Here is a 27,978-nt window from a genome sequence, read left to right on the forward strand (position 1 = left end):
GGAGGGGGGGGGGGGGGCGCTCTGGGTGGCAACATTGTAAAATCTGCCTTTAAATATTTTAGTGGCTGCAGTTCGCAGATTAAAACAATTCATCGAAGAGTTGAGAACGTATTTCTTTTTTGTTTTGTTTTGTTTACTTTTTTTTTTTTTGTCGCTAAAACTTAAAACCGCGGCTTTTTTAGTGCTAAGTCCTGACTCTTCCGCTACTCGAACTTCTAGAAACTACATCTCCCAGCATGCTTACAGGCTAGTCTGACCTCATTTCAAATGGCCCCGTAGGGCAACAAGGATGGTTAGCGTTGACTGTACTTGTCTGTTCCGTAAAAAGGCTATCCTACCTGGCAGCTATTTGTACTTTTATACTTGCCGACCCCGTTTTTTTGAACTGTGGTCACCAAATGAAGGGATTGTGGCCTGGAAAGGCCCATCTATTTTGTTCATTGGATAGGGAGTGGGGACAGTGTCCCCGGCGATTTCAAAAGAGGGAACATTGACCAGGGAGCACCGCTGCGGCCGTTAAGAGGAGCAGGAACCGGAGCCCGGGCTGAATCCGAAAAAAGCCGGATCCGGACGGTGGGAAGTGGAAGATGGAGGAAACAGAGGAGCCGGCAGATGGTGGGAAGTCTCTGCCGCCGGTTTACATTTACAGTCCTGAGTATGTCAGCATTTGCGACTCTCTGGCCAAGGTCCCAAAACGGGTAAGAGAGGTCGGGGCACGACACCGTGGGCTTCTGGAAAGATGGGGGAGGGGAGGGTGCGGGGCGGTGGACGGATGGGCATTAGAAGTCGAAGAGCGTACTGGGCTGGGGCAAATCCGTAGAAAGCTAAGCAGATTTATTAAATACCTAAATGTGTGTTAAGAGGAAGTGTTCCGGGTTTGATAGCGCAGCGTGTCTCGGCGCGACGCCCAACAGCCGGGTGGGGGTGGGGCAAGGTGGGAGGCGGAGGAGGTAGGGGGACAGCGGGCTGCAGGGGATGGCACGGAGGGGACGGGCTTTCTACTTGGAAGGCGTAGCTGAAGTCGTGGAAGAGAAGCGGCCGGAGAGAAGTGTTTCATCACCTGGATAAGGCTGGGTAGTTTCCGCCTTAGCGATTTTGATACTTTGTATCTGTAGTAAGTGCATTGTAACTGTCAAGTAACAGAAGCGAAGAGAGCTGCAACAAAGTTAATCAGTTTCTTGGCTCAGCAAGGAGAAGTTGATGGGATCTCGCGGAATTAAACTTCTAGTAGGCTATTTTCTGCTTTCTTTTGTGCTGTTTTTAGGCCAGTATGGTCCATTCTCTGATTGAAGCATACGCCCTGCCCAAGCAAATGAGGTGAGTTGTCAACCCCCTGCCCTGCATGCGCGCAAAGCCGGGTTTTCACAGCCTTAATATCCTGCTGCTTCACAGAGGGGCTAATTAGGGAGAAATGGTACTTTTTTTCTTCCTTTTTAGCTTGTTGTAAGAGTATTCACAGTGTATGTAATCTGCCTGTAACCCCAAGAATGCTCTTGAAGAATTAAGAAAACTGGAGGGAAAAAAAGTGCATAAAGCAGTTAAGATCCTTTACTAATAGCACTTTATTGGTGGGACGGGGGAAATATACTAGGGATAAGTGCTATCTAAAGATTTTTAAGGTGAGTACCTTTGGGTACTAAAGCCTGTCTAATTGGATGTACATTGGGCCTAGCAGTTTAGACACTCCCCCCCCCCCCCCACCACCACCAGAGTGGCTGGATTCCATGGCCAGCTGCAGCTCTTCATTCCAGCTTCCTGCTAATGCAGACCCTGTAAAAATTTTAAAACATTAGTTACCAGAAATCAGAGAAAACATCTGTTTGTCTTTCTGTAACTACTATACACAGTAAAAAATGTAATGTATATGTGCAAAATTGACATTTTGAGATTTGATTATTGTTTATAGCCCTTGTCTATACTCTTAACAAACAGTGTTTTTTCTACTTAATACTTGTTTAATTCTTTATTTAGTGAAGGATTAAACTTATGATTATAAAGTAAATTGAAAGTGTGTCATTATAAAAATTAAGAAAAATAAGGAAAGGAGGAGGGAGGAAGGTGGGGAGCAAGGGAGGTAGGGTGGGAAGTATCATCATGCTCTTAAAACTGTATATGAAATGCATGAAATATATCCTCTATATAAATAAATAAAAATGTTTAAAATAAAAACAAAAAATTTAAAAATAAACAAACACCTGGGGTTGATGTTGTAGCACTTTGGGTTAAGCCACCACTTATGATGCCAGCTTCCCATAAATGAGTGCTGGTTCTAGTCCCACATGCTCCATTCCTGCTAATATGCCTGGGAAGACAGAAGATAATAGCCCAAGTACTTGGGCCCCTGTCACCCACATGGGAGACACAAATGGAGTTCCTGGCTCCTGGTTCTGGCCTGGCTTAGCCCCAGCCAGCTATTGTGGTCATTTGGGGAGTAAACCAGTGGATGTTAGATAACCTCACACTCATTCTCATTTGTTCTTTCTCCCTCTCTCTCTCTTTCAAATAAATAAATAAATAAATCTTTAAAAATAAATGAATAAAACCTGTTATATAAAAAGGTATTCAGCTGGGAGGTGTTCTGTTTTTGTTTTGTTTTTCTTTTTCTAAGCCAAATATGAGGGTGTAGGTTCAACTTAAAAGACTTTTAGACACTCCACCACCACCACCACCACCAAACTTTCATGAGTGAGCCTGGAGACAAGACCAAAGCAAGTTGCTGAGACACAGGCAGAACTCAAGAAAGAGCTAAGTGCTTGTTTTTAAAAAAATGAGTTTGCTGTTTATTGCCATTTTTGTATTTGATGTCATTATAAATACTATAACTCTGCTATGTGTAGGATTACTTATGACATTTCCTGACCAGATAGGTGAGTATCTATCTACACAGCTTGTATAGTGTGCATTGTTTATTTCTCAGAAGGTCATAGAATATGCTTTTGGAATTACCCTTATTACTAACAAAATCATTTCTTGAGTATCTTCTTTAGTAATGTCTTTCAACTATTTTTTCTCACCCATATGTTTGGTAAAACATAACTACATGCCTTCCACTAAAGTTACTTAATAATTCAAAAATTATAGCAAATAATATCAGCCGAGCAAAACTGTCCTTTCTGTTAGGTAGCAAAGCTTTCAATAAGTATTTTTTTAACTTTACCATTTAACATATAAAGGATAAAAGGAGTTTAGTTTAAAAAGTAGAGAAATCTGGGCATGGTTTATTAATTGTGACAAATATACTAATATATATTAATGGGGAGGTGGGGTGAGAGATATATTGAAATACATTGTATTCCTACCTCACAATTTTTGTTTTGTAAATTTAAAATTAATAATAAAAAATTAACAAATGGAAGGGTACTAGAAGAGGCAGCTTTTGGGACTGGGAAACCATGTTCCAAGAAATTACAAACTTTTATTTAAATAGGTTCATTTTCCACTTCTGATAATTTAGATGTATTTTCTTTCCTTTTTTAAAAAAAAGTTTAGTTATTTATTTGAAAGTCAGAGCTACAGAGAGAGAGGGAGAGACAGAAGAGAGATTTTCCTTCTGCTGGTTCACTCCCCAGATGTCAGCAATGTCCAGGGCTGGGACAGGCTGAAGCCGGGAGCCAGGATCTTTATCTGTGTCTCCCATGTGGGTGGCAGGGGCCCAGACACCTGGGCCATCTTCCACTACTTTTCTCAGGCCATTAGCAGGCAGCTGGATAGGAAGTGGAACAGCCAGGACATGAACAGCAGGCACACATATGGGACGCCAACACTGCAGGTGGCAGCTCCACTTTCTGTGCCACAACGCTGACCCCTACATGTGTTTTATTAGAGAAGAAAGAAGAATCCTTGAATCTTATTATTTAGAGATTTGTTTTTTTGAGGCTAGATCACAGGATTTCCTGTGGCCACCTTGGTAATAGCAGTAGCCTGTATAGTCACAGTTATGGTCCCATTCAGTAAATATAAAACACACACACCTGTTTCTCTGGCCTAGGTCAGTGCTTGTTCAACTTGAATATGTATAGGAATCACCTTGTTAGAATACATTGTCAAGGGGCTGGCGTGTGGCTCATGCAGTTAAGCTGCCACCTGTGATGTGGGCATCCCATATGAGTGCCAGTTCTGGTCCCGGCTACTCTACTAAACCAGCTTTCTGCTAATGCACCTGGGAAAGCAGCAGGAGATGACTCAAGTGCTTGGGTCCCTGCCACCCACGTGGGAGACCCAAATGGAGTTCTAGGCTCTTGGCTTCTGGCTAGCCCAACTCTAGCCATTGTGGCCATTTGGGGAGTGAACCAGTGGGTGTTTCTTCCTCTGTCTCTTTAACTCTGCCTTTCAAATAAATAATTTTTTTTAGAAAAAGCATAATTTATTACCAAAAAGAATTTCATCAAAATTAAAAACTTGGGGTCTGGTATGGCAGGTGAGGCCTCCACCTGCAGTGCCAGCATCCCATGTGGGTGCCAGTTTGGGTCCTGGCTGCTCCACTTCCAATTCAGATCTCTGCTATGGCCTGGGAGAGCAGTGGAGGATGGCCTAGGTCCTTGGGCCCCTGCACTCACGTGAGAGACCCAAAAGAAGCTCCTAGCTCCTGGCTTCGGATCGGCCCAGCTCTGGACACTGTGGCCACTTGGGGAGTGAACCAGAAGATGGAAGACCTCTTTCTGTCTCTACCTCTCTCTGTAACTGTGCCTTTCAAATAAATAAATAAATCTTTTTTTTTTTTTTTTGCCAGGCAGAGTTAGACAGTGAGACAGAGAGACAGAGAGAAAGGTCTTCCTTCCATTGGTTCACCCCCCAAGTGGCTGCCACCGCCGGTGTGCTGCGGCTGGGCCGATCCGAAGCCAGGAGCCAAGTGCTTCCTCCTGGTCTCCCATGTGGGTGCAGAGCCCAAGCACTTGGGCCATCCTCTACTGCCTTCCCGGGCCGCAGCAGAGAGCTGGACTGGAAGAGGAGCAACCGGGACAGAATCTAGCACCCCGACCAGGACTAGAATCCTCTGCCAGTGCCTCAGGCAGAGGATTAGCCTAGTGAGCCGTGGTATCAGCCACTAAATAAATCTTAAAAATTAAAAACTTAAGAAAGAATACAGGGGCCAGCGCTGTGGTGTATCAGGTTAAGCTGCTGCCTGCAGCTCCAGCGCAAGGCATCATGCTCCATCCATATGGGCATCAGATCAAGTCCTGGCTGCTCCATTTTAGATCCAACTCCACTAATGGCCTGGGAAAGCAGCAGAGGATGGCCTAAGTGCTTGGGCTCCTGCACCTACGTGGGAGACCCAGAAGAAGCTCCTGGCTTTAGCCATTTGGGTAGTGAACCAGAGGATGGATGTCAGTCTCTCTTTCTCTCTCTCCACCCCCATCTCTCTCTCTGTAATTCTGCCTTTCAAATAAATAAATATTGAGGGGGGGGAGAGGTGCAATCCATTGTCTTATTTAAAAGCTATCCTGGCTAAATACAAATTATGATTCAGTAAGTCTGAGGAGAGGATGATCTGCATTTCTTTTCTTTTTTTTTTTTTGAAGATTTATTTGAAAGGCAGACAGTCAGACAGAGAGAGGTCTTACATCTGCTGGTTCACTCCCCTAAATGGCCACAATGACCAGGCCTGGGCCAATCTGAAGCCAGGAACCAGAAGCTGCTTCTGGGCCTCCCATGTGGATGCAGGGGCCCAAGGACTTGGGCCATCTTCCACTGCTTTCCCAGGTACATTAGCAGGGAGCTGGATAAGAAGTGGAACAGCTGGGACTCAAACCAGTGCCTATATGGGATGCTGGCATCCCAGGCATCAGCTTTGTTTGCTACACTACAATGTCGGCCCCAATATTCTGCATTTCTAACAAGCTCCTGGGAGTTGCTGCTGCTCCAAAGACCCTGCTTGATGTGACATGGACTAGAGAAAGCTAGTGGCAGTCATAGGATCAGGAAGAGAAAATAGGGCCTAGGCAAGTAGAGATTAATATTAGTAAATCCCATTGTCAGGTTAGCTCACTTCATTCTCTCATTCACTCCTGTTTTCACTTGTGAGGAATAGGTTGAAAAGGTTTTGAGTGAAGTCCAGTTGGAGCCATTTTGCCCCTTCTGTCTCCTTCCTCTCAGAAGCAAGTGTGAGGAACACAGTGCAGAAACTTTTTACAGTTTGAGTTACCTATTTTTTATCCTTTAATATTAATATAATCATCCACAAAGCATTTTTGTAGATGTCATCACTTAATCTTGGCATAAGTCCCATGAGGTTTTCCCTCACTGATGAGGATACTGAGCTACAAAATAGTCAACTTATCTAAAGTTATGGAGCTAGGAAGTACGGAGTTAGGACAGGAACCCTGTTCTCATCTCCAAATTTTAACTGCAAATTCAAAATGCAAGATAACATAGCCATCTATTAAAATAAAGATACAGGTGAAAGGACTATCTAACCCAATTAGCAACTGAGTCAAATGAAAATATCTCTGCCTACTGGTTTGTCATTGAAGTTACAATTTAGAGAGTAAAGTTTGTTTGAAAGCTGGTTATTTAACATAAGTATATGGAGTTATTTAGTCTTACCAACCCATAACCTCAAGAGAAACATCTGTCTCGTTGCTCTTTGTTGATGGAGTCATCGCTGTGAACGTAAGGACTTTGCAGTGCGGTGGAGGAATAGAATGTGTTTATCACCTCAGCCCACTGTAACCAGAAGCTAGGCGTTGAATTTTCTGCTGAGACTGCTGCCTCCTGATTTCCAGCTTCTGGCCTATTCTGGGTTTGAGTCACTCACTTTTCTTTCTTTTCTATGTTATTATTAGGGTAGTGAAGCCCAAGGTGGCCTCCATGGAGGAGATGGCCTCCTTCCACACTGATGCCTACCTGCAGCATCTCCAGGAGGTCAGCGAAGAAGGCGATGATGATCACCCGGACTCTGTAGAATATGGGCTAGGTAAAGTCATTACCAGGCAGTGATGGGAACTCAGCAACCTGGACTGTCTACTTGAGATAGTACTGCTTAATCTTTTTATAACTTGCATAATAGTTTTAATACTTTTTAAGTAACAAGTGGTATCAATCTTCATCTCTTAATTTAACCACGTAGAACTTGCTGACCAAGTGGACTGTATCAGTTGAATAAAACTGGATGATGGGTCAGATTGAAGAAAGACTTTTAATTTGCTGAAGCCCTAATGGCATTGCTCAGATCTTGTCTGGCTGTATAAATGCTGACTTAACTGTTCTGTGACCTTATATTTTAGCTTCAGTGCAGACTTATGTTCTGGCTGTTTCCTACCATATCCCTCATTAAGGAGCTTCATTTTTTTTAAAGACTTATTTATTTATTTGAAAGTCAGAGCTACACAGAGAGGAGAGGCAGAGAGAGAGAGAGAGAGAAAGAGAGAGAGAGAGAGAGAGAAAGAGGTCCTCCATCTGTTGGTTCACTCCCCAATTGACCACAACAGCCGGAGCTGTGCCGATCCAAAACCAGGAGCCAGGAGCTTCCTCCGGGTCTCCCACGTAGATGCAGGGGCTCAAGGACTTGGGCCATCTTCCACCGCTATCCCAGGCCACAGCAGAGAGCTGGATCAGAAGTGGAGCAGCCAGGTCTCAAACCTGTGCCCATATGGGATGCCGGCACTTCAGGCCAGGGTGTTAACCCGCTGAGCCATAGTGCCGGCCCCAAGGAGCTTCATTTTTTTTTTTGACAGGCAGAGTGGTCAGTGAGAGAGAGAGACAGAAAGAAAGGTCTTCCTTTTTCCCGTTGGTTCACCCTTCAATGGCCGCTGCGGCCGGCGCACTGCGGCCGGCGGACCATGCTGATCCGAAGGCAGGAGCCAGGTGCTTCTCCTGGTCTCCCTTGTGGGTGCAGGGCCCAATGACTTGGGCCATCCTCCACTGCACTCCTGGGCCACAGCAGAGAGCTGGCCTGGAAGAGGGGCAACCAGGACAGAATCCGGTGCCCCGACCGGGACTAGAATCCGGTGTGCTGACACCACAAGGCGGAGGATTAGCCTATTGAGCTGTGGCGCCGGCCCAGAGCTTCATTTTTAAAAAGCCTAAGTGGCCAGTAGGATATTCTACAGAAACAGCATGGTTCAACAGAATACCAAACTGAGGGCCAAGAACCTCGAGTCCTGAGCCTGGCTCTGTGTGACAACCACCAAGACTCATCCCCTCCCAGACTTTGGCTTCTCCCATCTGTAGGATGTGACTAGTTTAACTTGAAGGTTTATTCTTTATAACTCTAACATTTCAAAATATTTCTTTTTTTATTTTTGACAGAGTGGATAGTGAGAGAGAGAGACAGAGAGAAGGGTCTTCCTTTTTGCTGTTGGTTCATCCTCCAATGGCCGCTGCGGCCGGCGCATCGCGCTGATCCGATGGCAGGAGCCAGGTGCTTCTCCTGGTCTCCCATGCGGGTGCAGGGCCCAAGCACTTGGGCCATCCTCCACTGCCTTCCCGGGCCATAGCAGAGAGCTGGCCTGGAAGAGGGGCAACCGGGATAGAATCCGGTGCCCCAACCGGGACTAGAACCCGGTGTGGTGGTGCCGCAAGGTGGAAGATTAGCCAGTTAAGCCACGGCGCCAGCCTCAAAATATTTCTTCCCTGACATTGAAGATCTTTCTGTCTCAGTTGAAGCTTGTGTTAACACAGGAACATTTTAGTAGGGTGTATTGTTGGCCCACCTTAACCTATTTCTCCAATTCATCTTTTAACAAGCTCTTCTGGTTTTTACCCAAAGGTTATGACTGCCCAGCCACTGAAGGTATATTTGACTATGCTGCAGCTGTAGCAGGGGCTACCATCACAGCTGCCCAGTGCCTGATCGATGGAATGTGCAAAGTAGCAATCAACTGGTCTGGAGGGTGGCATCATGCAAAGAAGTAAGAAAATTGACGTTTCTGCTTTCTGATTCTTTCCTTGAGTCAATGTTTTAGTTATGTAAGCTCTTATGCTTATTGTATTGACATGTATTGAGAGATGTATGTATATATTGAACTTTACCAGGCATTCTTAAGAGATGCAATTGAAATAGAAAAGGGTGACTTGATATAGTGGGAAGCACACTAGTGAAAGTCAGGGCACTGGGCATTTATGCCTAGTTTTTCTGCTAACTAGGCTGACTGACTTGAACCGATTAACCTCCCCAGGCCTCAGTGTCTCCATCAGTAAAAGAAGCAGGGCAAAAGATATAACCAGAGTCTCTAAATTCCTTTTTAATTTTCTAGAAATTGCATTGTCTTTAAGGGACTTATACTCTAATTAACAAAGTTAGAGTACAAGTGTGTATGAGTTGAAGATATATAGCAGGAGAAAGTAATGGAAACTGGAGGAGAGGTGAATTTTAGAGCTAATTCTTGAAAGAAATGGCAGACTTTTGAATAGGTGGACAGTTGATGAGAACAGTTTTAAAACAAGGCTATAGAATCCAGAGAGGCATATACTGCTGTCTCCAAGGAAAGTGGCAGCGTAATATAGTTTGTCTCTCGAAGGAGAAAGGGATTATGAAATGATTCTTCTTAGGTGCTATTTGGGGTTAGAGGAAAAGTCCTTTTGGAGTTGGTGTTAACATATCCAACAGCAACACTATGTCTGACAATGACTGCTGGGCCTGCTTCAACATTTGCATCTTGTTTGACATGTGTATAGTTTTGAACGTTTATTGGGGGAGAAAGATTTTTAAAACTCTGCAGCTGTCAATCTGCTGTCAGCGAAATTAAGCAATTGTAGTAATTGACAATGCATCATTCACAAATGACTAATTTCTACAATCTACCTTGGCCTTCATACTTGGTGTTCTTGAGTCACCAGAAAATAGCATTTTATTTTTCAGAATCAGCCTAGTACAATTTCTTATTGGTAAAATAATAAGAAATTGACAGATTTCATGACAAAGGAAGTCCTTGAAAAAGTTTAGTACTAGAATCTACTACTTAGGTTATAGAGCAAGAACCAATGGTTTAGTAATAAGTTTTACAAGGTCTTAAAAACAAAGAAAAACAGCTTTCTTTTTGTTATCTTTTGCTTTATTTTTTTAAAAATTCAGGGGCAAACAGCCTAATGTAAACACATTGGCTAGGATACTCGTGTCCCACATTGGAGTGCCAGTGTCCAGCTCTCCACTCTGGCTCCTGATTCCAGCTCCTTGCTAATGCAGACCATAGAGGGCAGCAGTGATGACTCAAGTGGTTGGGTTACTGCCACCCAAGTGCAGCACCTGCATTGAGATCCCTGCTCATGGGCATTTGGGGCATGAACCAGTGGATGGGAGCATGCTCTCTCTGCCTCTCAAAATACAAATATTTTTAAAGTTCAAAATAAAGACAAGGATCCCTCAGGGAAAAAAAATGGCCCTTTCTCTTTCAAGCTACAGAATGAAAGGAGAAAACGAATCATCTCAGAACCATGGACTTAGATATCCAATTGGGCTTAGCAGGTTGGAAAAGCAATGTGGTTTCATAGAAAACGTCTGCTTCTAATGAATCCGATCTAGTTTCTTATTTATTTAAATTCACTGCAAAAGACCTGCTATGGCCTGGGCCAGTTTCCAGTGGCATACTTAGATACCTGCCATATTTTATTACTGTTTTGCTGCCAAAGGAAGCACAGCTATCTTGAGCGAATCCTGGCTGCATACCTATATGTCGTTATCTGAACTGTTTCAGACAGCTTTCAGCTGATCCTGCCTGGAAACAGACACACTTACAAGAAAGTAAATTAGAGAGTCTTTCTAGAGATTGCTCCAATTCAGGTCTGAATTCCAAGATGTCTTTAGTACCTCTAGAATCTCTCTGCAGGTGGAATACAGGCACTTGGTCCACAAACTTATATCCAGCCAGCATTTACCAATTACAATCACAATATTTGTTAAAATCTTCCTATCCTCAAAGACATACACAGTTTCTTTTTTTTTTATTTTTTACTTGAGAATCAGAGTTACACAGAGAGAGGAGAGGCAGAGAGAGAGAGAGAGGTAGAGAGGTCTTCCATCCGTTATTTCACTCCCCAATCAACCATAACGGCCAGAACTGTGCTGATCTGAAGCCAGGAGCCAGGAGCTTCTTCCGGGTCTCCCACATGGGTGCAGGGGCCCAAGGACTTGGGCCATCTTCTACTGCTATTTCAGGCCATAGCAGAGAGCTGGATCAGAAGTGGAGCAGCTGGGGCTAGAACCGGCACCCATATGGGATGCCAGCACTTCAGGCCAGGGCGTTAACCCACTGCGCCACAGCGCCGGCCCCAACATACAGAGTTTCATATATGACATTTATTCTTTGAACAGCTATGGAATAAGCACCTACTCTATGTGAAGCATGTGTTTATCATCACTAATAAGTAGATATATTGGGGGCCAGTGCTGTGGCATAGTGGGCTGAGCCTCCACCTGTGGCTCCAGTGTCCCATATGGGCACCGGTTCATGTCCCAGCTGCTCCTCTTCCAATCCAGCTCTCTGCTTTGGCCTGGGAAAGCAGTAAAGGATGGCCTAAATGCTTGGGCCCCTGCACCTGTGCGGGAGACTCAAAGAAGCTCCTGGCTCTTGGCTTCAGATCAGCCCAGCTCCAGCCATTACAGCCATTTGGGGAGTGAACCAGCGAATGGAAGACCTTTCACTCTGTCTCTCTCTCTGTAGCTCTACCACGCAAATAAATGGATAAATCTTATTTTAAAAAAATGCAGAGATATCAAAATTGATGCAAGACCTATTTTTTCCTACTTATTTCAAAATATCCAGGTGCTGGCAGGGTTACATTGACACTGACATAAACCTTTTAAATACTGTGGAAGTATTAAGAGAGGAAAAAACATAGTTAGACCTCCTGACCCTGTAACAATGTTCTTGGCAATTTAGTCAAAGAAAATAATTATATCCTGCCCTCAAAATCTTTTCGGGGCCAACATTGTGGTGAATGGGTTAAGCCACTGCTTGTGATGCCAGCATCCTATATGGTTGCTGGTTTGAGTTCTAGCTGCTCCATGTCCAGTCTAGCTCCCCGCTAATGTGCCTGGGAAAACAATAGAAGATGGCCCAAGTGCTTGGGCCCCTGCACTCACATGGGACACCTGGATGAAGCTCCTGGCTCTTGGCTTCAACCTAGCCCCACCTTGGCGGTTATGGCCTTTTGGGGAGTAATATCTCTCTCCTTGTCTCCCCCTCTCGCTAACTCTACCTTTCAAATAAATAAAATAAATATTTTTTAAAAAAAGAAAAAAAATCATTTCTAGCATTTGAGAGCTAAAGGAGAGTGATTTTCAAAAAAAGTCTGCAGAATTCATACTGTTAGATATTAAACAAGCAAAACTACAAAGATAAAAACACTGGTACCACTACATAATACTACATAGATAATATTATGATATACCTCCCACAAGAGACCAGTATATATATATATATATATATATATATATATATATATATATATATATATATGAGTTTAATATAAAGGTTACACTGCAAGTGAATGGGAACTAGAAAGGATGCCTTAATAAATGATATTGTGAACACTTGTAGCATTTATGTCCTCATTTCCTGTAGTAAACTAAAATAAGTGGTAGCTGAATTGAAGAGTTAAATATAAGAAAGCTAATTAAAATAGAATGAAATATTTATCAAAGAGTTTCCTAAGGTTAATGATAGAAAAAAATCACAAATTAAAAGATCAACAAATCTAACTGTATAGATATTTAAAACCAAATAACTTTTAAAAGTTTTTTCTGACCATTTAATAAAATCTAAACACTGGAAAACTTATGTGACATAAATATAACAAACTGTGATGATGAGTTTATATTATCTAAGGCACTATGTAGTATAATGTGCAAGAAGAAATATAGGTGCCAGTGTTGTGGCATAGCAGGTAGAGCCTCCGCCTGAAGTGCCAGCATCCCACATGGGCACTGGTCCAAGTCCCAGCTGCTCCACTTCCAATCCAGCTTCCTGCTAATGTGCCTGGGAAATCAGCAGAAGATGACCCAAGTACTTGCGCCCCTGTATCCTTGTGGGAGATCTAGAAGAAGCTCCTGGCCCAGCCCTGGCCATTGAGGCCATTTGGGGAGTGAACCAGAGAATGGAAGATCTCTTGCTCTCTCTCTCTCTTTCCCTTGCTCTGTAACTCTGCCTTTCAAATAAATGAATAAGTCTTTTTTTAAAAAAAAATAAGTATAGACAAAGGATGTTAATAGACAATTTGCAAAGGTATTTCTGTACAACTGGAAAACATGGCAAAATGTTTATCACTACTAATTAAAGAAATGCAAATTAAAACAATTGACAAGCCTCGTTTTTATCTGTGTAACAGAATTGATAAAGATGGTACTCAGTGAGTGTGGTTTGTTTCAACCTCTTAAGAAAGCATTTTGAAAACCCACATGTATTAATGTCCTTTAACCTAGTAATTCGACTTCTGGGAAGGTTTCCTAAGAAAATAATTCAAATATGGGAAAAAGCTTTTTATGAAGTTGTTTATCAGTGATCTTTATAAAATTAAAAATTGAAATGAACTTCTAGCAACAAGGAAATGGTGAATCTACTCCATGGAATATCATGCTATTATTTTAAATGTTGATTATGCTGTTATTTTATTTATTATTTTATTTTATTTTGGAGATGATAAGACATTTCCAAAAAATAATGATGTATGTTAATAAAAAAGCAGATCCTTAAATTGTAATCAAATTGTAATGATGACTTTGTAACACACACATAGGAGGAAAAAAAGACCAGTGGGAATAACAGTTGTTATCTTAAGGTGGCAGAATTATTTCTGATTTAAGATTTTTTTCCATCTTCAGAATTTCTATAATGATATTACTTTTCCAACTAGAATTTTACCAGAACCAAGAGTCAAAAAATAGGTGCAGCAAATACAAATGCAATGAAAGATTAAAATGTATAACAGTTTATTTTTACAAACAATGATACTGGGGCTGGCATTGTGGTACAGTGGGTTAAGCTGTTGCTTGCGATGCCAGCATCCTGTATTGGAGCACCAGTTCATGTCTTGGCTGCTCCACTTTTGATCCAGTTCCCTGCTAATGCACTTGGGAAACCAGAAAAGATGGCCAAAGTACTTGAGCCCCTGCTACCCATGTGGGAGACCAGATAGAGTTCCTGACTACTGGCTTCGGCCTAGCCCCACCCCAGCTATTGCAGCCATTTGAGGAGTGAACCAGCTGATGGAAAAATCTCTCTCTCTCTCTCTCTCTCTCTCTCTCTCCCTCCCTCCCTCTCCCCCTCCCTCCCTCCCTCATTCCCCCTCTCTCTTTCATTCTGCCTTTCAAAATAAATAATAAATCCTTTTAAAAACCTTTAATATTGAGATAAATGTACAAAATACATGAATAGGAAATTCAAAAAAGAGGAAATAAATAATAAATGAGCATAAAATATGTAGCATAATGTAACAAGAAAAGTTGAAATATTTAATATAATTTCCCTCCTACCAAATTTGAGCCAAAGGAAGAAAGATATTTATTTTTTTTTAAAGATTTATTTATTTATTTGAAAGTCAGAGCTACACAGAGCGAGGAGAGGCAGAGAGAGAGAGAGAGGTCTTCCATTCAATGGTTCACTCCCCAGTTGGCCGCAATGGCCGGAACTGCGCCGATCCGAAGCCAGGAGCCAGGAGCTTCTTCCTGGTCTCCCACGTGGGTGCAGGGGCCCAAGGACTTGGGCCATCTTCTACTGCTTTCCCATGCCATAGCAGAGAGCTGGATCAGAAGTGGAGCAGCTGGGGCTAGAACCGGCACCCATATGGGATGCCAGCACTTCAGGCCAGGGCGTTAACCCACTGCGCCACAGCGCCGACCCCAAGAAAGATTTTTAATTGATAATATCTATTGTTCTTGGTAACCTATTCTAAGGAAATAAACTAATCCAAAATATGGTAGACATGTACATGAACATGGTCATTTTCTCTTGCTTATAACAGCCAAAAAAAGAGGCCAGAGACCTAAATACTCAACAATAATAGAATGATTAGATATTATACTGCACCATATCCACTTGATGAAATATTATATAACTATTAAAGATAATGGTTAGGATGACTACATACCAAGAAAAAAAGATGCCTGTCTTAAAAAAATGTTGGTTTTGTTTTTAAAGGGAAAGTGGCCACAACATCATATATTTACTCAGATTAGTCATATAAAAATATACCAATTTTTTAAATTTCAGATTGAAATACAACAAAATGATAATCATGGATTTGTGAGAATGATCACATTGGGGAAACAGATATGAACATACTTTAGAAAATTCATGAAAATGGAATTTAAAGATGTTTGTTTTGGTATAAAGTTTTTTTTAGATCCATGCATAGTTTTTTCTAATATTCATTTTCCATGAACTTTTTGGAGACCCTGTGTGTTTCTGTTCATGACTTATTTATATTTATATATATATTCTTATATATATATATACATATATGTATGTATTTTTTCTGTTTTTTCTCTCGTGATTATATTACTTCCATAAATAAAAATTTGTATAATAAGCTGCTTGGAACCAGCCAGGAAGCAGTTATAATGCAGTGCGGTCAGGTATACTGGAATTACCTACAGGGTGGTTTGGTACACAGAAGGAGGGGAGTTGGCTTTCCCATTCATGGGGATGGATAGTTCCAAGCAGAGGGAATAATGAAAGCACGACAGCAGGAAAGTACTGAAAGTACTACGGTAGGGGCATGTAGAGAACTGCAAGTAGTGAAATGTGGCCAGAGTATAAGGACAAATAAGGACAAGAACAGCTCATGAAGGTTTTCTTTCTTTCTTTTTTTTTTGACAGACAGAGTGGATAGTGTGAGAGAGACAGAGAGAAAGGTCTTCCTTTTTGCCATTGGTTCACCCTCCAATGACCGCTGCGGCTGGCGCATCTTGCTGATCCGAAGCCAGGAGCCAGGTGCTTCTCCTGGTCTCCCATGTGGGTGCAGGGCCCAAGCACTTGGGCCAACCTCCACTGCCTTCCCGGGCCATAGCAGAGAGCTGGCCTGGAAGAGGGGCAACCGGGATAGAATCTGGCGCCTCAACCGGGACTAGAACCCCATGTGCTGGCGCCACAAGGCAGAGGATTAGCCTGTTAAGCCACGGCGCCGGCCCATGAAGGTTTTCTAAATCATGCTAAGAAATTAGATATTTTTCTGGGTTGATTGCAGATTTAGTGAAGAATTTTAGGGAGGGTTGCAATGTGCTGATTGCATTGGAAGGAAGTAAGACTAAAGGCAGAAGAAGTTATCACAACCATTCATTAAATAAATAAGCGTCTACATTATTAAGAATGCTGAGGCAATGAAGAGGGATAGAGGAGGTTCTTGTCATTTGAGTGCAAATAGTACCAGACAAAAGGCCACTTTGTGAATCCCTTGAAAAGAAGACCCAAAACTTTAAATAGTGGAAGTTGCAGCGTTTAATTAGGATACTAGGTTGAAGAGCTGAAAGATATTAAAATATATTTGTTTTGTGTTATTTAATAAATTTGAGTGCTTTGTACAACCATGCACTAATTCTTAGAGCAAGAAAAGAATGTATCAAGGGTTGATGTTTTGGGTTTGGAATCTAATTTTTCAAACAAAATTGCATGATGTTTCAAGATGGGACATTTTATTTCCTGTAAGATTTTTTTTGCAGCATGATCATTAAAAGACAGTTGATTTTGCCAAAATATTCAAGTGTTTCATCAGTTTTTCTAAGGGTTTCTCCTTAATCACTTGATATTCAAATCATTTTCTGTTGAACCACTTTAAAAATTATTATCCATGTTTATTCTCCTCTTTAATTGTGAACTAGTCTACCAACTCTTCATTGTCAGTTTTGTGTGCTGACTTCACGATATTTTTTCCCTTTATAAGACTGGTAATTTCTTTTTTTTTTTTTTTAATTTTTTTTTGACAGGCAGAGTGGACAGTGAGAGAGAGAGACAGAGAGAAAGGTCTTCCTTTGCCGTTGGTTCACCCTCCAATGGCCGCCGCGGCCGGCGCGCTGCGGCCGGCGCACTGCGCTGATCCAAAGGCAGGAGCCAGGTGCTTCTCCTGGTCTCCCATGGGGTGCAGGGCCCAAGCACTTGGGCCATCCTCCATTGCCTTCCCGGGCCACAGCAGAGAGCTGGCCTGGAAGAGGGGCAACCGGGACAGAATCCGGCGCCCCGACCGGGACTAGAACCCGGTGTGCCGGCGCCGCAAGGCAGAGGATTAGCCTGTTGAGCCATGGCGCCGGCCAAGACTGGTAATTTCATTCACTTTGTGACACATTTGCACTGAATTGCTAGCTGATGTAACTGACAGTCTGTGAGAAAGAAAATGATTAGACAGAGGAAGGGGCTATTAATGCTTGAAGGAGTGGACTGTTTGAGTAGAAACTGATAGAAGTGGTCAATTCATTAGTAAACACTTTCATTTTACAACAGCATTTGTATCCCTAGGAAACCTCAAAACCTTGATACTGCTAGAGCTAAGACAGTAAATTTTCACTAATGAGAACATTCTGTATGAGAAAAAGTCTAGTGTAACATTTGAAAACCAAGGGCTATAACTCATTAATAGAACATTATATCAATGTAGTGGACTGCAGTCAGCATTTTTATATCATGGCGGATTTCATGAAACTTCTGGGGTGTATGTATGTGTGCAGGTGTGTGTGTGTAGTAGGTTACAATGTAAAATGATAAGCTACTGTAGACAGATGAGCTTTAAAGTAAGACCTAGATGTAAGCACAAGTCCTCCCAGTGACCAGCTGTGTATGTAACCTTGAGATTATTCCAGGAACAGCTTATGCAGATGCACAGAGGTGTAAAAGTTGGGGTGGTAGGACTTCCAAGTCCATCATTAATGTTGGAATGATGGGCTCCATGGGCAAGTGGCCTGAGGCAAGGTTGGGGAAATATGAAAGGACCTTGTGTACCAACTTAAATAGCTTAGACTTGATTGTTTAGGAGAGTGGTTGTTAACCTTTTTTGATCATTGACCCCTCTGAAAATATGATGAAAGCTGTTTATATTGTCCCAAGAAAATACACAAACACAAATTTTTCCTTATGTGTCAGAAAGTCCTAATGCCCATGTATGAATTTCCACTTTTTAAAAAAAGATTTATTTGTTAATTTGAAAGGCAGAGTTAAGAGAGGGAAGAAAAAGAAGGAGAGAGAGAGAGAGACAGAGACAGAGACAGACACAGAGGTCATCCATCCACTGGTATACTCCCTAAATGGCCACAATGGCTAGGGTTGGGCCAGACTGAAGCTAGGATCCAGGAGCTTCATCCAGGTCTCCCACATGGGCATAAGGGTCTGAGCACTTGGGCCATCTTCCACTGCTTTCCCAGGCCCATTAGCAGGGAGCTGGATCAGAAGTAAGGTAGCCTTGAATCAAACCGCACCTATATGGGATACCAGCACTGCAGGCGGCAGCTTAACTGGCTACAGCACAGTGCCCAGCCTGAACTTCCACTTTTAAATCTTTGGGGGGGGGCTGGCATTGTGATGCAGTTTATTAAGCTGCCACCCACAACAACATATCACATATAAGCACTGGTTTGAGTCCCAGCTTCTCCACTTCTAACCCAGCTCCTTGCTAATGCACCTGAGAAAACAGCAGAAGATAACCAAATACTGGGGCCCCTGCTACTCAGGTGGGAGACCCAGACCCAGATGGAGTTCTAGGCTCCTGGGTTCAGCCTGGCCCAGCTCCGGCTATTTGTGGCCATTTTGGGAGTAAACCAGTGAATGGAAGCACTCCCTCTCTCTCTATAATTCTGCCCTTTTACAAATTTATTTGAAATGCAGAGTCACAGAGGAGGAGGAAGTGAAAGGAAGTAAGAAAGAGGGAGAGAGAGTTTGATCCATCCGCTGGTTCCCTCCCCAAATGACCACAATGGCTGGGGCTGAAATAGGCTGAAGCTAGTAGCCTGGAACTTCTTCTGGGTCTCCCACATGGGTGCAGAGGTTCAAGCTCCTGGGCCATCTTCCGCTGTTTTCCCTGGTGCATTAGCAGGGAGCTGGATTGGAAGTGGAACAGCCAGGTATCAAAACAGTGCCCATATGGGATGCTGGCATGGCAGGCAGAGGCTTAACCTGCCGCACCACAATGTTGGCCCCATAAGTAAATCTTTAAAAAAATGAATTTGCACTTCAGGAGCAGTTGTTGTGGCATGGGAGGTCAAATTGCCATTTGAGACACCTCTACCCCATTTTAGCGTGCCTGATTCAAGTCCTGGTCACTGTGTACTTCCAATCCAGCTTCCTGCTGATGTGCCTAGGAGGTGGCAAATGATGGCTCAGGTACTTGGATTCCTGCTGTCCACATGGAATTGGAGAGTTCCTGGTTTCTTGCATGGGCCTGGCTCTGCCCCAGGCATTTGGGGGAATGAACCAAAGGATGGAAGATCTCTCTATATCTCTCTCATCTCTCCTCTCCTTCTACCTTTCAAATAAATAAACCAATCTTTTAATAAAAAGGTGGGGGCAGTGTTGTGGTAAAGTAGGTAAAGCCACTGCCTGCAATGCCAGCATCCCACATGGTTATTTGTTCGTGTTCCAGCTGCTCCACTTCCAATCCAGTTCCCTGATAATGTACCTGGGAAAGCCGTAGAAGATAGCCCAAGTGCCCAAGACAAGGAGGAAGCTTCTGGCTCCTGGCCTCAGCCTGGTTCAGCCCTAGCCATTGTGGCCATCTGGGGGCTGAACTAGTGGATGGAAGATCTCTCCCTCTGTCTCTCCCTCTCTAATTGAGCCTTTCAAATAAATAAATAAGTCTTAAAAGAAAAAGAATTTCAGTTTTAGATAGTAAGAAGTCACTGAAGGAGTTTTTAGCCAGAAGTAACATTGTCATATTTGCATTCTGGAAATATGACTGACTCTAGCAGTGGTCAGCAGATAAATCAGGAGGAGAAAGACTTTGAATACAGAAATCTGTTATGACCCTACTATGATACTCAAGAGGAGATAAAGGCAGTGGTGAAGAGCATGGAAGAGAGAATAAATTTATGAGCCATTTAGTAGGTAGAATTAATAGGAATGCTGACCAGTTAGGTATAAATGATAAGGAAGGAGTGGTCTAGATTTCTTGTGTAACTGAGTGAGTGAATTGTGTTACCATTAACCAAGAAGCATAGGAAATGAGGGTTGATGTGTTTGTGAACACCTAGTTGAATACATCTATTGGAGGGTGGGAAATAGGGTCCAGACCGTGGTTTCTCCATCTTTAATGTACACATGAAATATTTGGGGATATTTGTTAAAATGCAGATATTGATTCAGGAGGTCTGGGATGCAATCTGGCAATCTGCATTTCTAACATGCTCCCAAGTGATGCTCCATGCTGCCACTCTGTGGACTATACTTGAAACAGCAAGAGGCTGGAGCTTTGGACAATCATCTTTACTGAAGATACACATCCAGGAGTCAACAGCATTATAGCTGGTAACTAAAACTAAGGAAACAGATAAAAATCACCTAGAATGCATGTATAGAATAATAAGGGAAAACAAATAAATACTGAGCCTTGTACAATTCCAATTTTTAAGATATTTATTTGAGAAGTAAAGAGAGAAGGAGACAGAGTCAGACCAAGCTCCCATCTGCTAATTCATTCCCCCAAATGCCTGCAATGGACAGGGCTGGGCCAGGCCAAAGCCAGGAGCAGGGAAATCAGTCTGCATCTCCTACATTGATGGCAGGGACCCAACCATTTGAGCTATTACCGCTGTTCCCCAGGGTGCACATTAGCAGGAATCTGGAGTGGGGAGCACAGCTGGGACTTGAACCCATGTACTCTTATATGAGATGTGGGCATCTCAACTGGTATCCTAACCTCTAGGCCAAATGCCTACCCCCCTGGAATGCCAGTGTTTAAAGGGCAAGTAGGAGAAGTCTTAAAAAGCCATATTGAAAAGGAATGATCAGAGAAATAGGAATAAAATCAGAAAAGACCATATAAACCAAGGGTGAACCTCAAGAAGAGCAGTTTGAATAGCAGTGTCTGCCTGCCACTAGTATGCATTCTCAACATTGCCAGAAGGGAACAAGAGTTGATTTTTAAAGGGTGACAATCTTAGATGTTACAATGGTTTATGGCCCCCTAAAGGACGATAGTACATGAACAGATGTACAGTATATCTGTAGTATTCAGAGTTCATGGAGGGAGTCAGTTAAGGAAAGATATCTCCTCCTTGGGTGGAGATGATTCATAATCGTGAACAACTGGTTGACAAACAGTATGGTAGAGAGATAAAGTAAGATTTGTCAATAAGGAGGTAATGGTGAAGAAGACTTCAGAAATGAAAAGGGGTGTGCCAGGAAGATAGACAAGGAGGGTGTTATTTCAGAAGGCCACAATAGCATTTGGAAAAGCAGAGCAATGTAAAATTTTAAAAAGCAGATGTAACAAAAGCAATGTCAAATAGATGGACAATTTAAAAAAACAAAGTAAAAGGCACAGCAATATAAAATAGCTTGTTGGATTTGGAGAACTACATGTAGCTCAGTATTACTGGATGGTGATGATATAAAGAAGATAATGACAGGAGATCAGGTGGAAATATGGAATGGGTCTAAAGGGCTTCAGGTATATCACTCACTCAATTGAAAAATGTGAATTTCTGGGTCTCAGAGATTCAGTGGGTTTGGAATGGTACACAGGAACCTGCACTTTCAGACTCTAGGGTGATTCTGATGTACACACTTAAAGAAACTGCTACAGAAAATGGGGAGCCACTGAAAAATTAGGTAGCAACATAATTAGATCTGTGTTGTAGCAAGATAACTCTGCCTGCAGTTACAGAAGGTGGGCTGTAGGAGGTAAAGGCTGGAGGTAGGGAAATTGGGGTAACAGCAGGCCCACTGAAAATTGATGGGGACCTGAACTAAGGTGGAGCAATGAGATTGGGGGATGAAGAACGGTGAAGACTGATATATACACTATGGAATACTACTCAGCTGTTAAAAAAATTAAATCCTGTCATTTGCAACAAAATGGATACAGCTGGAAACCATTATACTTAGTGAATTAAACCAGTCCCAAAGAGACAAATACCATATGTTTTCCCTGATCTAGGAGTGAAATGGACATCTTGAGATTGGATGATTGTTTACAGCCCTGTCTCAACTGTTGAAGAGCAGATGTTTTTTTCTTCATGTGATTTGTTGAACTCTTTACTTAGTGTAGGGTTAATCTTATAAGTATAAAGTAAACTGAAAATAGATCTATGTAAAAATTAAGACTAAGATTAGGAGAGGGAGGAGGAAGAAGGGTAGGAGCATGAGCAGGAGGGAAGGTAGGGTGGGAAGTATCCTTATGTTCTTAAATCTGTATATATGAATTACTTGAAAAAAAGATAAAATCAAGAATAAACGATTGAATAAATGTGGGAGGAGAAGAAACATGAGGAAGATTACTCAGATTTCTGCCTTGAGTGGGGTCCTAAGTAAGATTAGAATTTTTTTTAAGATTTATTTATTTGAAAGAGTTACACAGAGAGAGGAGAGGCAGAGAGAGAGAGGGGTCTTCTGTCTGATGGTTCGTTCCCCAGATGGCCGCAACGGCCAGAGCTGTGCCAATCCGAAGCCAGGAGCCAGGAGAAAGCTTCTTCCGGGTCTCCCACATGGGTGCAGGGGCCCAAGGACTTGGGCCATCTTCTACTGCTTTCCCAGGCCATATCAGAGAGCTGGATTGGAAGAGGAGCAGCTGGGACTAGACCGGTGCCCATATGGGATGCCGGCGCTTCAGGCCAGGGTGTTAACCCACTGTACCATAGCACCGGCACCAAGATAAGAATTAATAATAGCAAATGTATGTGGAGCTAAGTACTACTTTATGTGAATTTTTAATATATCACAACAATACTAAGAGGCAGGTATTAATTATCTCTATTTCACATGTGGAAATACAGAGAAGTTAAATGACTTGCTCAAGGTTAGTAAGAGCCAAATTGGAATTCAAACCCAGGCAATCTGATTCTTTCATCTTACTATGCTACTCCAATAAACAGGAATAAGTAGTGGTATTCAGCAGAAGTAATTACCAGGGAAGTTGGTTATCCAGATTTGGAGATGGAAGTGGAAGCTGGAATTGGAGACAAAGATGTGCTGCCAGTACACAGGTACTTGAAACAGTTCATGGATAATGGAATTAAAGGGTCAGCACGATAGATTAAGTTGCCATTTGCAATGCTGGCATCACATGTAAGCTCTGATTTGAGTCCTGGATGCTCCATTTCCAATCTAGCTCCCTGCTAATGTGCCTGGGAAGGCAGCAAAAAAAAATGACCCAAATGACTAGGCTCCTGCCACCCATGTGGGAGACCCAGATGGAGTTCCAGGCTCCTGACTTTGGCCTGGCCCAGCCTTGGCCATTGCAACCATTTGGGGAGTAAACCAGCAGATGGAAGATCTGTCTCTCCCTCTCTCTGTAACTCTGAACTTCAAATAAATAAATAAATCTTATAAAAAGAAAATGGAATTAAAAGATAAGTTCCACGTAAAAGGTTTTGGAATCCATTCATATAAGGCGTTCTTCAAAAATATCATGGAAATACACATTATGAAAAAATGCATGAATTTCAAAAATTTCTGCACCAAAATAAACTTATCTTTTAATTCAACTTTCCCAGAGTTTCTGATGTCCTCTTGTGTATCAGGTGGTGGTGCAAATCGTGGCAATGGATGGGATTACTTAGGGAAAAGGTAGAGAAAGAAAAACAAAGGAGAGCCCAGAATCCCAGAAGCACCAACTTGTACCAGGCAGGCAGAAGAGGCATCAGTCAATTCAGCTAAAAAGCAGCAATCAACGCTAGCCAAATAATCATAATAGAAAGTGGTCCTAGAATCCCAAGGGGGCAGATGAGTTTACAGAAGAAAAGTATTCTCATCTGTATCATATGCTATGGCAGGGTTCATCTAAATAGGCACTTATGTGTCAGTCATATTTGCCAATTAAGGTGGTCATTAATGATCTTGGTTAGAGAACATTCTGAGGAGTGATAGGAGTATATCCCAAACCACTGAGGGGTGAGTAGGAGCTAAGGAAATATACAGGAAGGTAAGGCTACTCTGTCCAGAAGTTTGAATGAGAAAGAAAGGAAAGAGGAAGGGAGTGGCAAAGGGATAGAAGGAGTTGAGGAGGAGTTTGTTACCCTTGTTTTGTGTTAAGAGATGTAAGAACATTATAGACTGAAAGAATTATTGGAAATATGAGAATTATAAGAAATGGAAGCAAGTCTCAGAGGAAGCAGGAGAGAATGGGGTGGGTGGCTCTCAGAGAAGAATCAGGGTGGGTATTACAGAGTGTGTGAGTTGCCTGTTAGTAAACTGAGTGCCTGCCCAATGGCCTCTGCTTCTCTGTGAGATGACTCTTGTCTTATGCCTTTTTCTCGTGCACATCTTTAAGTTGCTTGAGTCTGTCTTTTGTAATCAGCCTTCTAGGAACTCATCATGTCCTATCCTGATTCCCTTAAACAACTCACTCCATTCATGCAGTCAACTGCGGGAAGATTATTAAAACCCAACACAAGACACTGATGGCTGATCTCCAGAATGTGTCTTGATCACATCTTATTTACTTTGACTGGCTAGTTCCCATCCTTCCACCAGCCTCTTCTGGTGTCTCTTACCCTGTTTGGTTCTGCATCTCAGCTCCTAATGTTTTCCTTTATCTCATTCTGATAATCTATTTAAGACTCACATCTCTAGCTCAACTACATGCTGCTTCCTCCCACAATTCTGTTATCTTCCCTCTTAACCCATGACAATTCAGCCTTCCGCCTGGCAACACGAGGTCTATGCCAGCTGGATCCCCTTCGTCTTGCTACCCAGCAAGAAGAGCAAGAAATTGTTTTGGAATTATTGTTCCTAGAACTTCCACCAGGGGGTAGTAAAGAGTAGAGCCATAAATCCCTTTGCCTTGTGTCTTAGCAAGCTCTACAAAAACAATACAGAACTAAACCTCCCACTCTCAATTGCTACTCACTTGGTAGCTATGATCACAGCTATTGGAGCTGTAGTCCCAAGAGTTTTACCTCCTTATTCATCTGATAGAGTGGATGGTAGAGTATTGCACTACAGCTGTAATTTCTCAGAGGGCTCTATGCACAGTATAGCTTGCTTACAAAACAGCAAAACCTCCTCTTCTACCCACACTACCTCAGCTCCAACCTTTATAAACAAATAGATAAATGCCTGAAAATAGAGGCCTGTATTCAGTGTCAGCCACATCACGTCACCACTAAGACAAATTCCTCCTTCACCCAATCCATGCTGGCACCTGCAGAACAGGCACATCACTAGACAAAGTCAGCATGTCTTCACCACAGTAGCCCGGATCATTCTCTGTTGATATATGTCCAACCTATAATGCACCAGCCCCTCCATTAGAAAATGGCCCAGCTGGTTGCTATAGTGGGAACCAGCAGCCATACTCTGTCCCTGTAGTACTCCAAACATCACAGAGAATTCCGTTCAACCATCCCTTGCTGAGCACCAACTAAGCTCCAACTCATGCCCATGAAACTAATAAAGATACTACTTACCAAGAGATGGAAGGACTGTCCCTAATTGACAAGGCTGATTTAGGGTAGCCATGATACCTAGAACTTGCCCTACTACTGAAGGAGCAGATGCTCTCTGAGTCTAAAATCAAGGCCCCTGTAAGAGAAAACTTTGGACCACAACTTGGAGCAAGTTTCATCAGATCCTCTATCTCTTGCACACTGGCCTTGAGACTATTTCTGAAAATTAAAAGGAATTCTACCTTATCAATATTATCCCATCTGCAGTGTCATCACTGTCCAAAATTCTTTCTATTGATCTGGTACCTCTTAAATTACTTGAATAAGGCTCCAGCCTTACAGAGCTGTACCTTAGAAGCACCTAAAACCTCATCTAGATTATGAAAGGTAATGAATGGAAAATTCCTGTGCAGTACTCCTGCCTTCTCCAGTGAATGAGATCTTGTACCTCCTCCTAGAGCAGGTGCAATTACCTAGGCAATATTTTGATAAATTAACTTAATGTGACAACAGAATCTCTTAGCTGGGTGGTAATGGTGTGATTGCCATAGCCGAGTCCCAAGGTGTGAAAATGGTATATCTGTTCTGTTAGAGTTTATATTGTGCTGAATGTAATTCTGAAATAAAGTTACCTAGGGTGACTGAAGGCATCATTGATAGTACCAGCAATTCTTCTACCACCTCTGCATCTTCACTACCCCAATATCCATCTTCCTTAAGAGAAAGGAATTTAGTTCCCAGACACAAAAATGACCTTTCATTAGCTTAAGACCTTGTTTGTATCTACTCCAGACCTGGCCTGTACCACTGACTAATGCCTTCAACATCCAGTTGTGGGGATGGGTTAGGGAGAGGACCAGAGTATTTTGTTTTTGTTTTTTGTTTTTTTTTTAACTTTTATTTAATGAATATAAATTTCCAATGTACAGCTTATGGATTACAATGGCTTCCCCCTCCCATAACTTCCCTCCCACCCACAACCCTCCCCTCTCCCGCTCCCTCTCCCCTTCCATTCACATCAAGATTCATTTTCAATTCTCTTTATGTACAGAAGATCAATTTAGTATATATTAAGTAAAGATTTCAACAGTTTGCACCCACATAGAAACACAAAGTGAAACATACTGTTGGAGTACTAGTTATAGCATTAAATCACAATGTACAGCACATTAAGGACAGAGATCCCACATGAGGAGCAAGTGCACAGTGACTCCTGTTGTTGACCCAACAAATTGACACTCTAGTTTATGGCACCAGTAACCACCCTAGGCTCTCGTCATGCGTTGCCAAGGCTATGGAAGCCTTCCAAGTTTGCCGACTCTGATCATATTTAGACAAGGTCATAAAAGACAGGGTGAGGATAGTAACCAATGATCCTAAGAGTGGCATTAACCAGGTCTGAACAATTATACAGCATTAAGTGGGGAAGAGGACCATCAGTACACACAGGTTGAGAGTAGAGCCATTGGAGGTAGAGTAGAGGTTATGATTACGAAGGAATGAGGCCCAAGTGCGCTAGACAGGGAATAGAACAAAGGGCAGAGTCATTATTAGAGGAGCTAAGAAAGGTGCTGTCTAAGCTACAATTAAGTTTTCTGATTGAGAGGCAAATAGAACCTGACAGAAGGGGCTTGATAATAATCTGTTGGGCTTTAGGCCTTGTAAATTCAGAGGCCCAGGCCTATCTATCTCTTCATATGGGGTACATCCTAAGGGAGGTGTGAACCTCCTAGGGGAAGGCACTCTGTTGACTTTCATTACTTGGCTGGCCTGGGAGGAGAGCTGGCCAGGTAAAGGCAGGTGGCATCTCTAACAAGAAATGTACAGTTCTGCCTGCAATGTTGCTGACCCTACTTGGCCGTCCCCTCAGCTGCAGTGGTCACTTTGGAAGTTGGGCTGAGTGAAGGGCTTTTCAGCTTAGAGGCAATAAGATCTGTGGCTCTGACCTGGGCATCCTTCGACTCCAGGGCGGAGGACCAGAGTATTTTGATATCTGCCCCTGCACCCACTTCTCCGAGACATTGGTCATTGCCAAGCTAAATTACCCCAAGTAAAAATGACAGCTCTTTAGGATGAAAGCCACTTTGAAGATAGGGAGAACCTTTCTTTACAAGGTACAGACAGCTTGCTGTCATGAACTCAACCCATAGAGCCTGGAGCCACCAGGGCAGGCTTGTACCTATCCTCTTTTGAAGTTCAGAATATCAAGGGCCAGTGGAAATGGTTCTAGCCTGAAAGTGTCACAGTCATTCTCTCCAGCCAGAGCACAGGTAACAGGCAGATGCCTGTGTAGAACATAAAGATACAGGCACATCACAGGGCAGCCTGGAGGTTTACGTTTCAAGGTGCCCCATTCCATTAGCATCAGGGATTGCCTATATCCATGGGCACCCCTCCACAGGCCAACTACAATCTCTTCAAACTTTACATATAATCTGATGGAGTCTGTTTCATGATGTGGCCTGCAGACCACCTGCGTTTTAATCCTAAAATGAAGATTCCTAAATTAGACCCTGTAGGTG

The 27,978-nt window shown here is 42.7% G+C and overlaps 1 protein-coding gene across 3 annotated transcripts in view; it reads left to right on the plus strand.

The window, feature by feature from the left end:
• Positions 1–279: 279 nt before the first annotated feature.
• Positions 280–27,978, plus strand: part of HDAC8 (histone deacetylase 8) — a 260,842-nt gene continuing 233,143 nt past the window's right edge. For all 3 annotated transcript variants that reach the window (XM_062184562.1, XM_062184564.1, XM_062184563.1), the window contains exons 1-4: positions 280–698; positions 1,265–1,317; positions 6,783–6,913; positions 8,708–8,849. In XM_062184562.1, the coding sequence (XP_062040546.1) occupies positions 588–698; positions 1,265–1,317; positions 6,783–6,913; positions 8,708–8,849 (437 nt within the window). In that variant the 5' untranslated portion in view covers positions 280–587. The remainder of the gene's footprint in view (positions 699–1,264; positions 1,318–6,782; positions 6,914–8,707; positions 8,850–27,978) is intronic.

This window comes from Lepus europaeus, chromosome X (assembly GCF_033115175.1).
Source record: "Lepus europaeus isolate LE1 chromosome X, mLepTim1.pri, whole genome shotgun sequence".
Classification (NCBI taxonomy): Eukaryota; Metazoa; Chordata; class Mammalia; order Lagomorpha; family Leporidae; genus Lepus; species Lepus europaeus.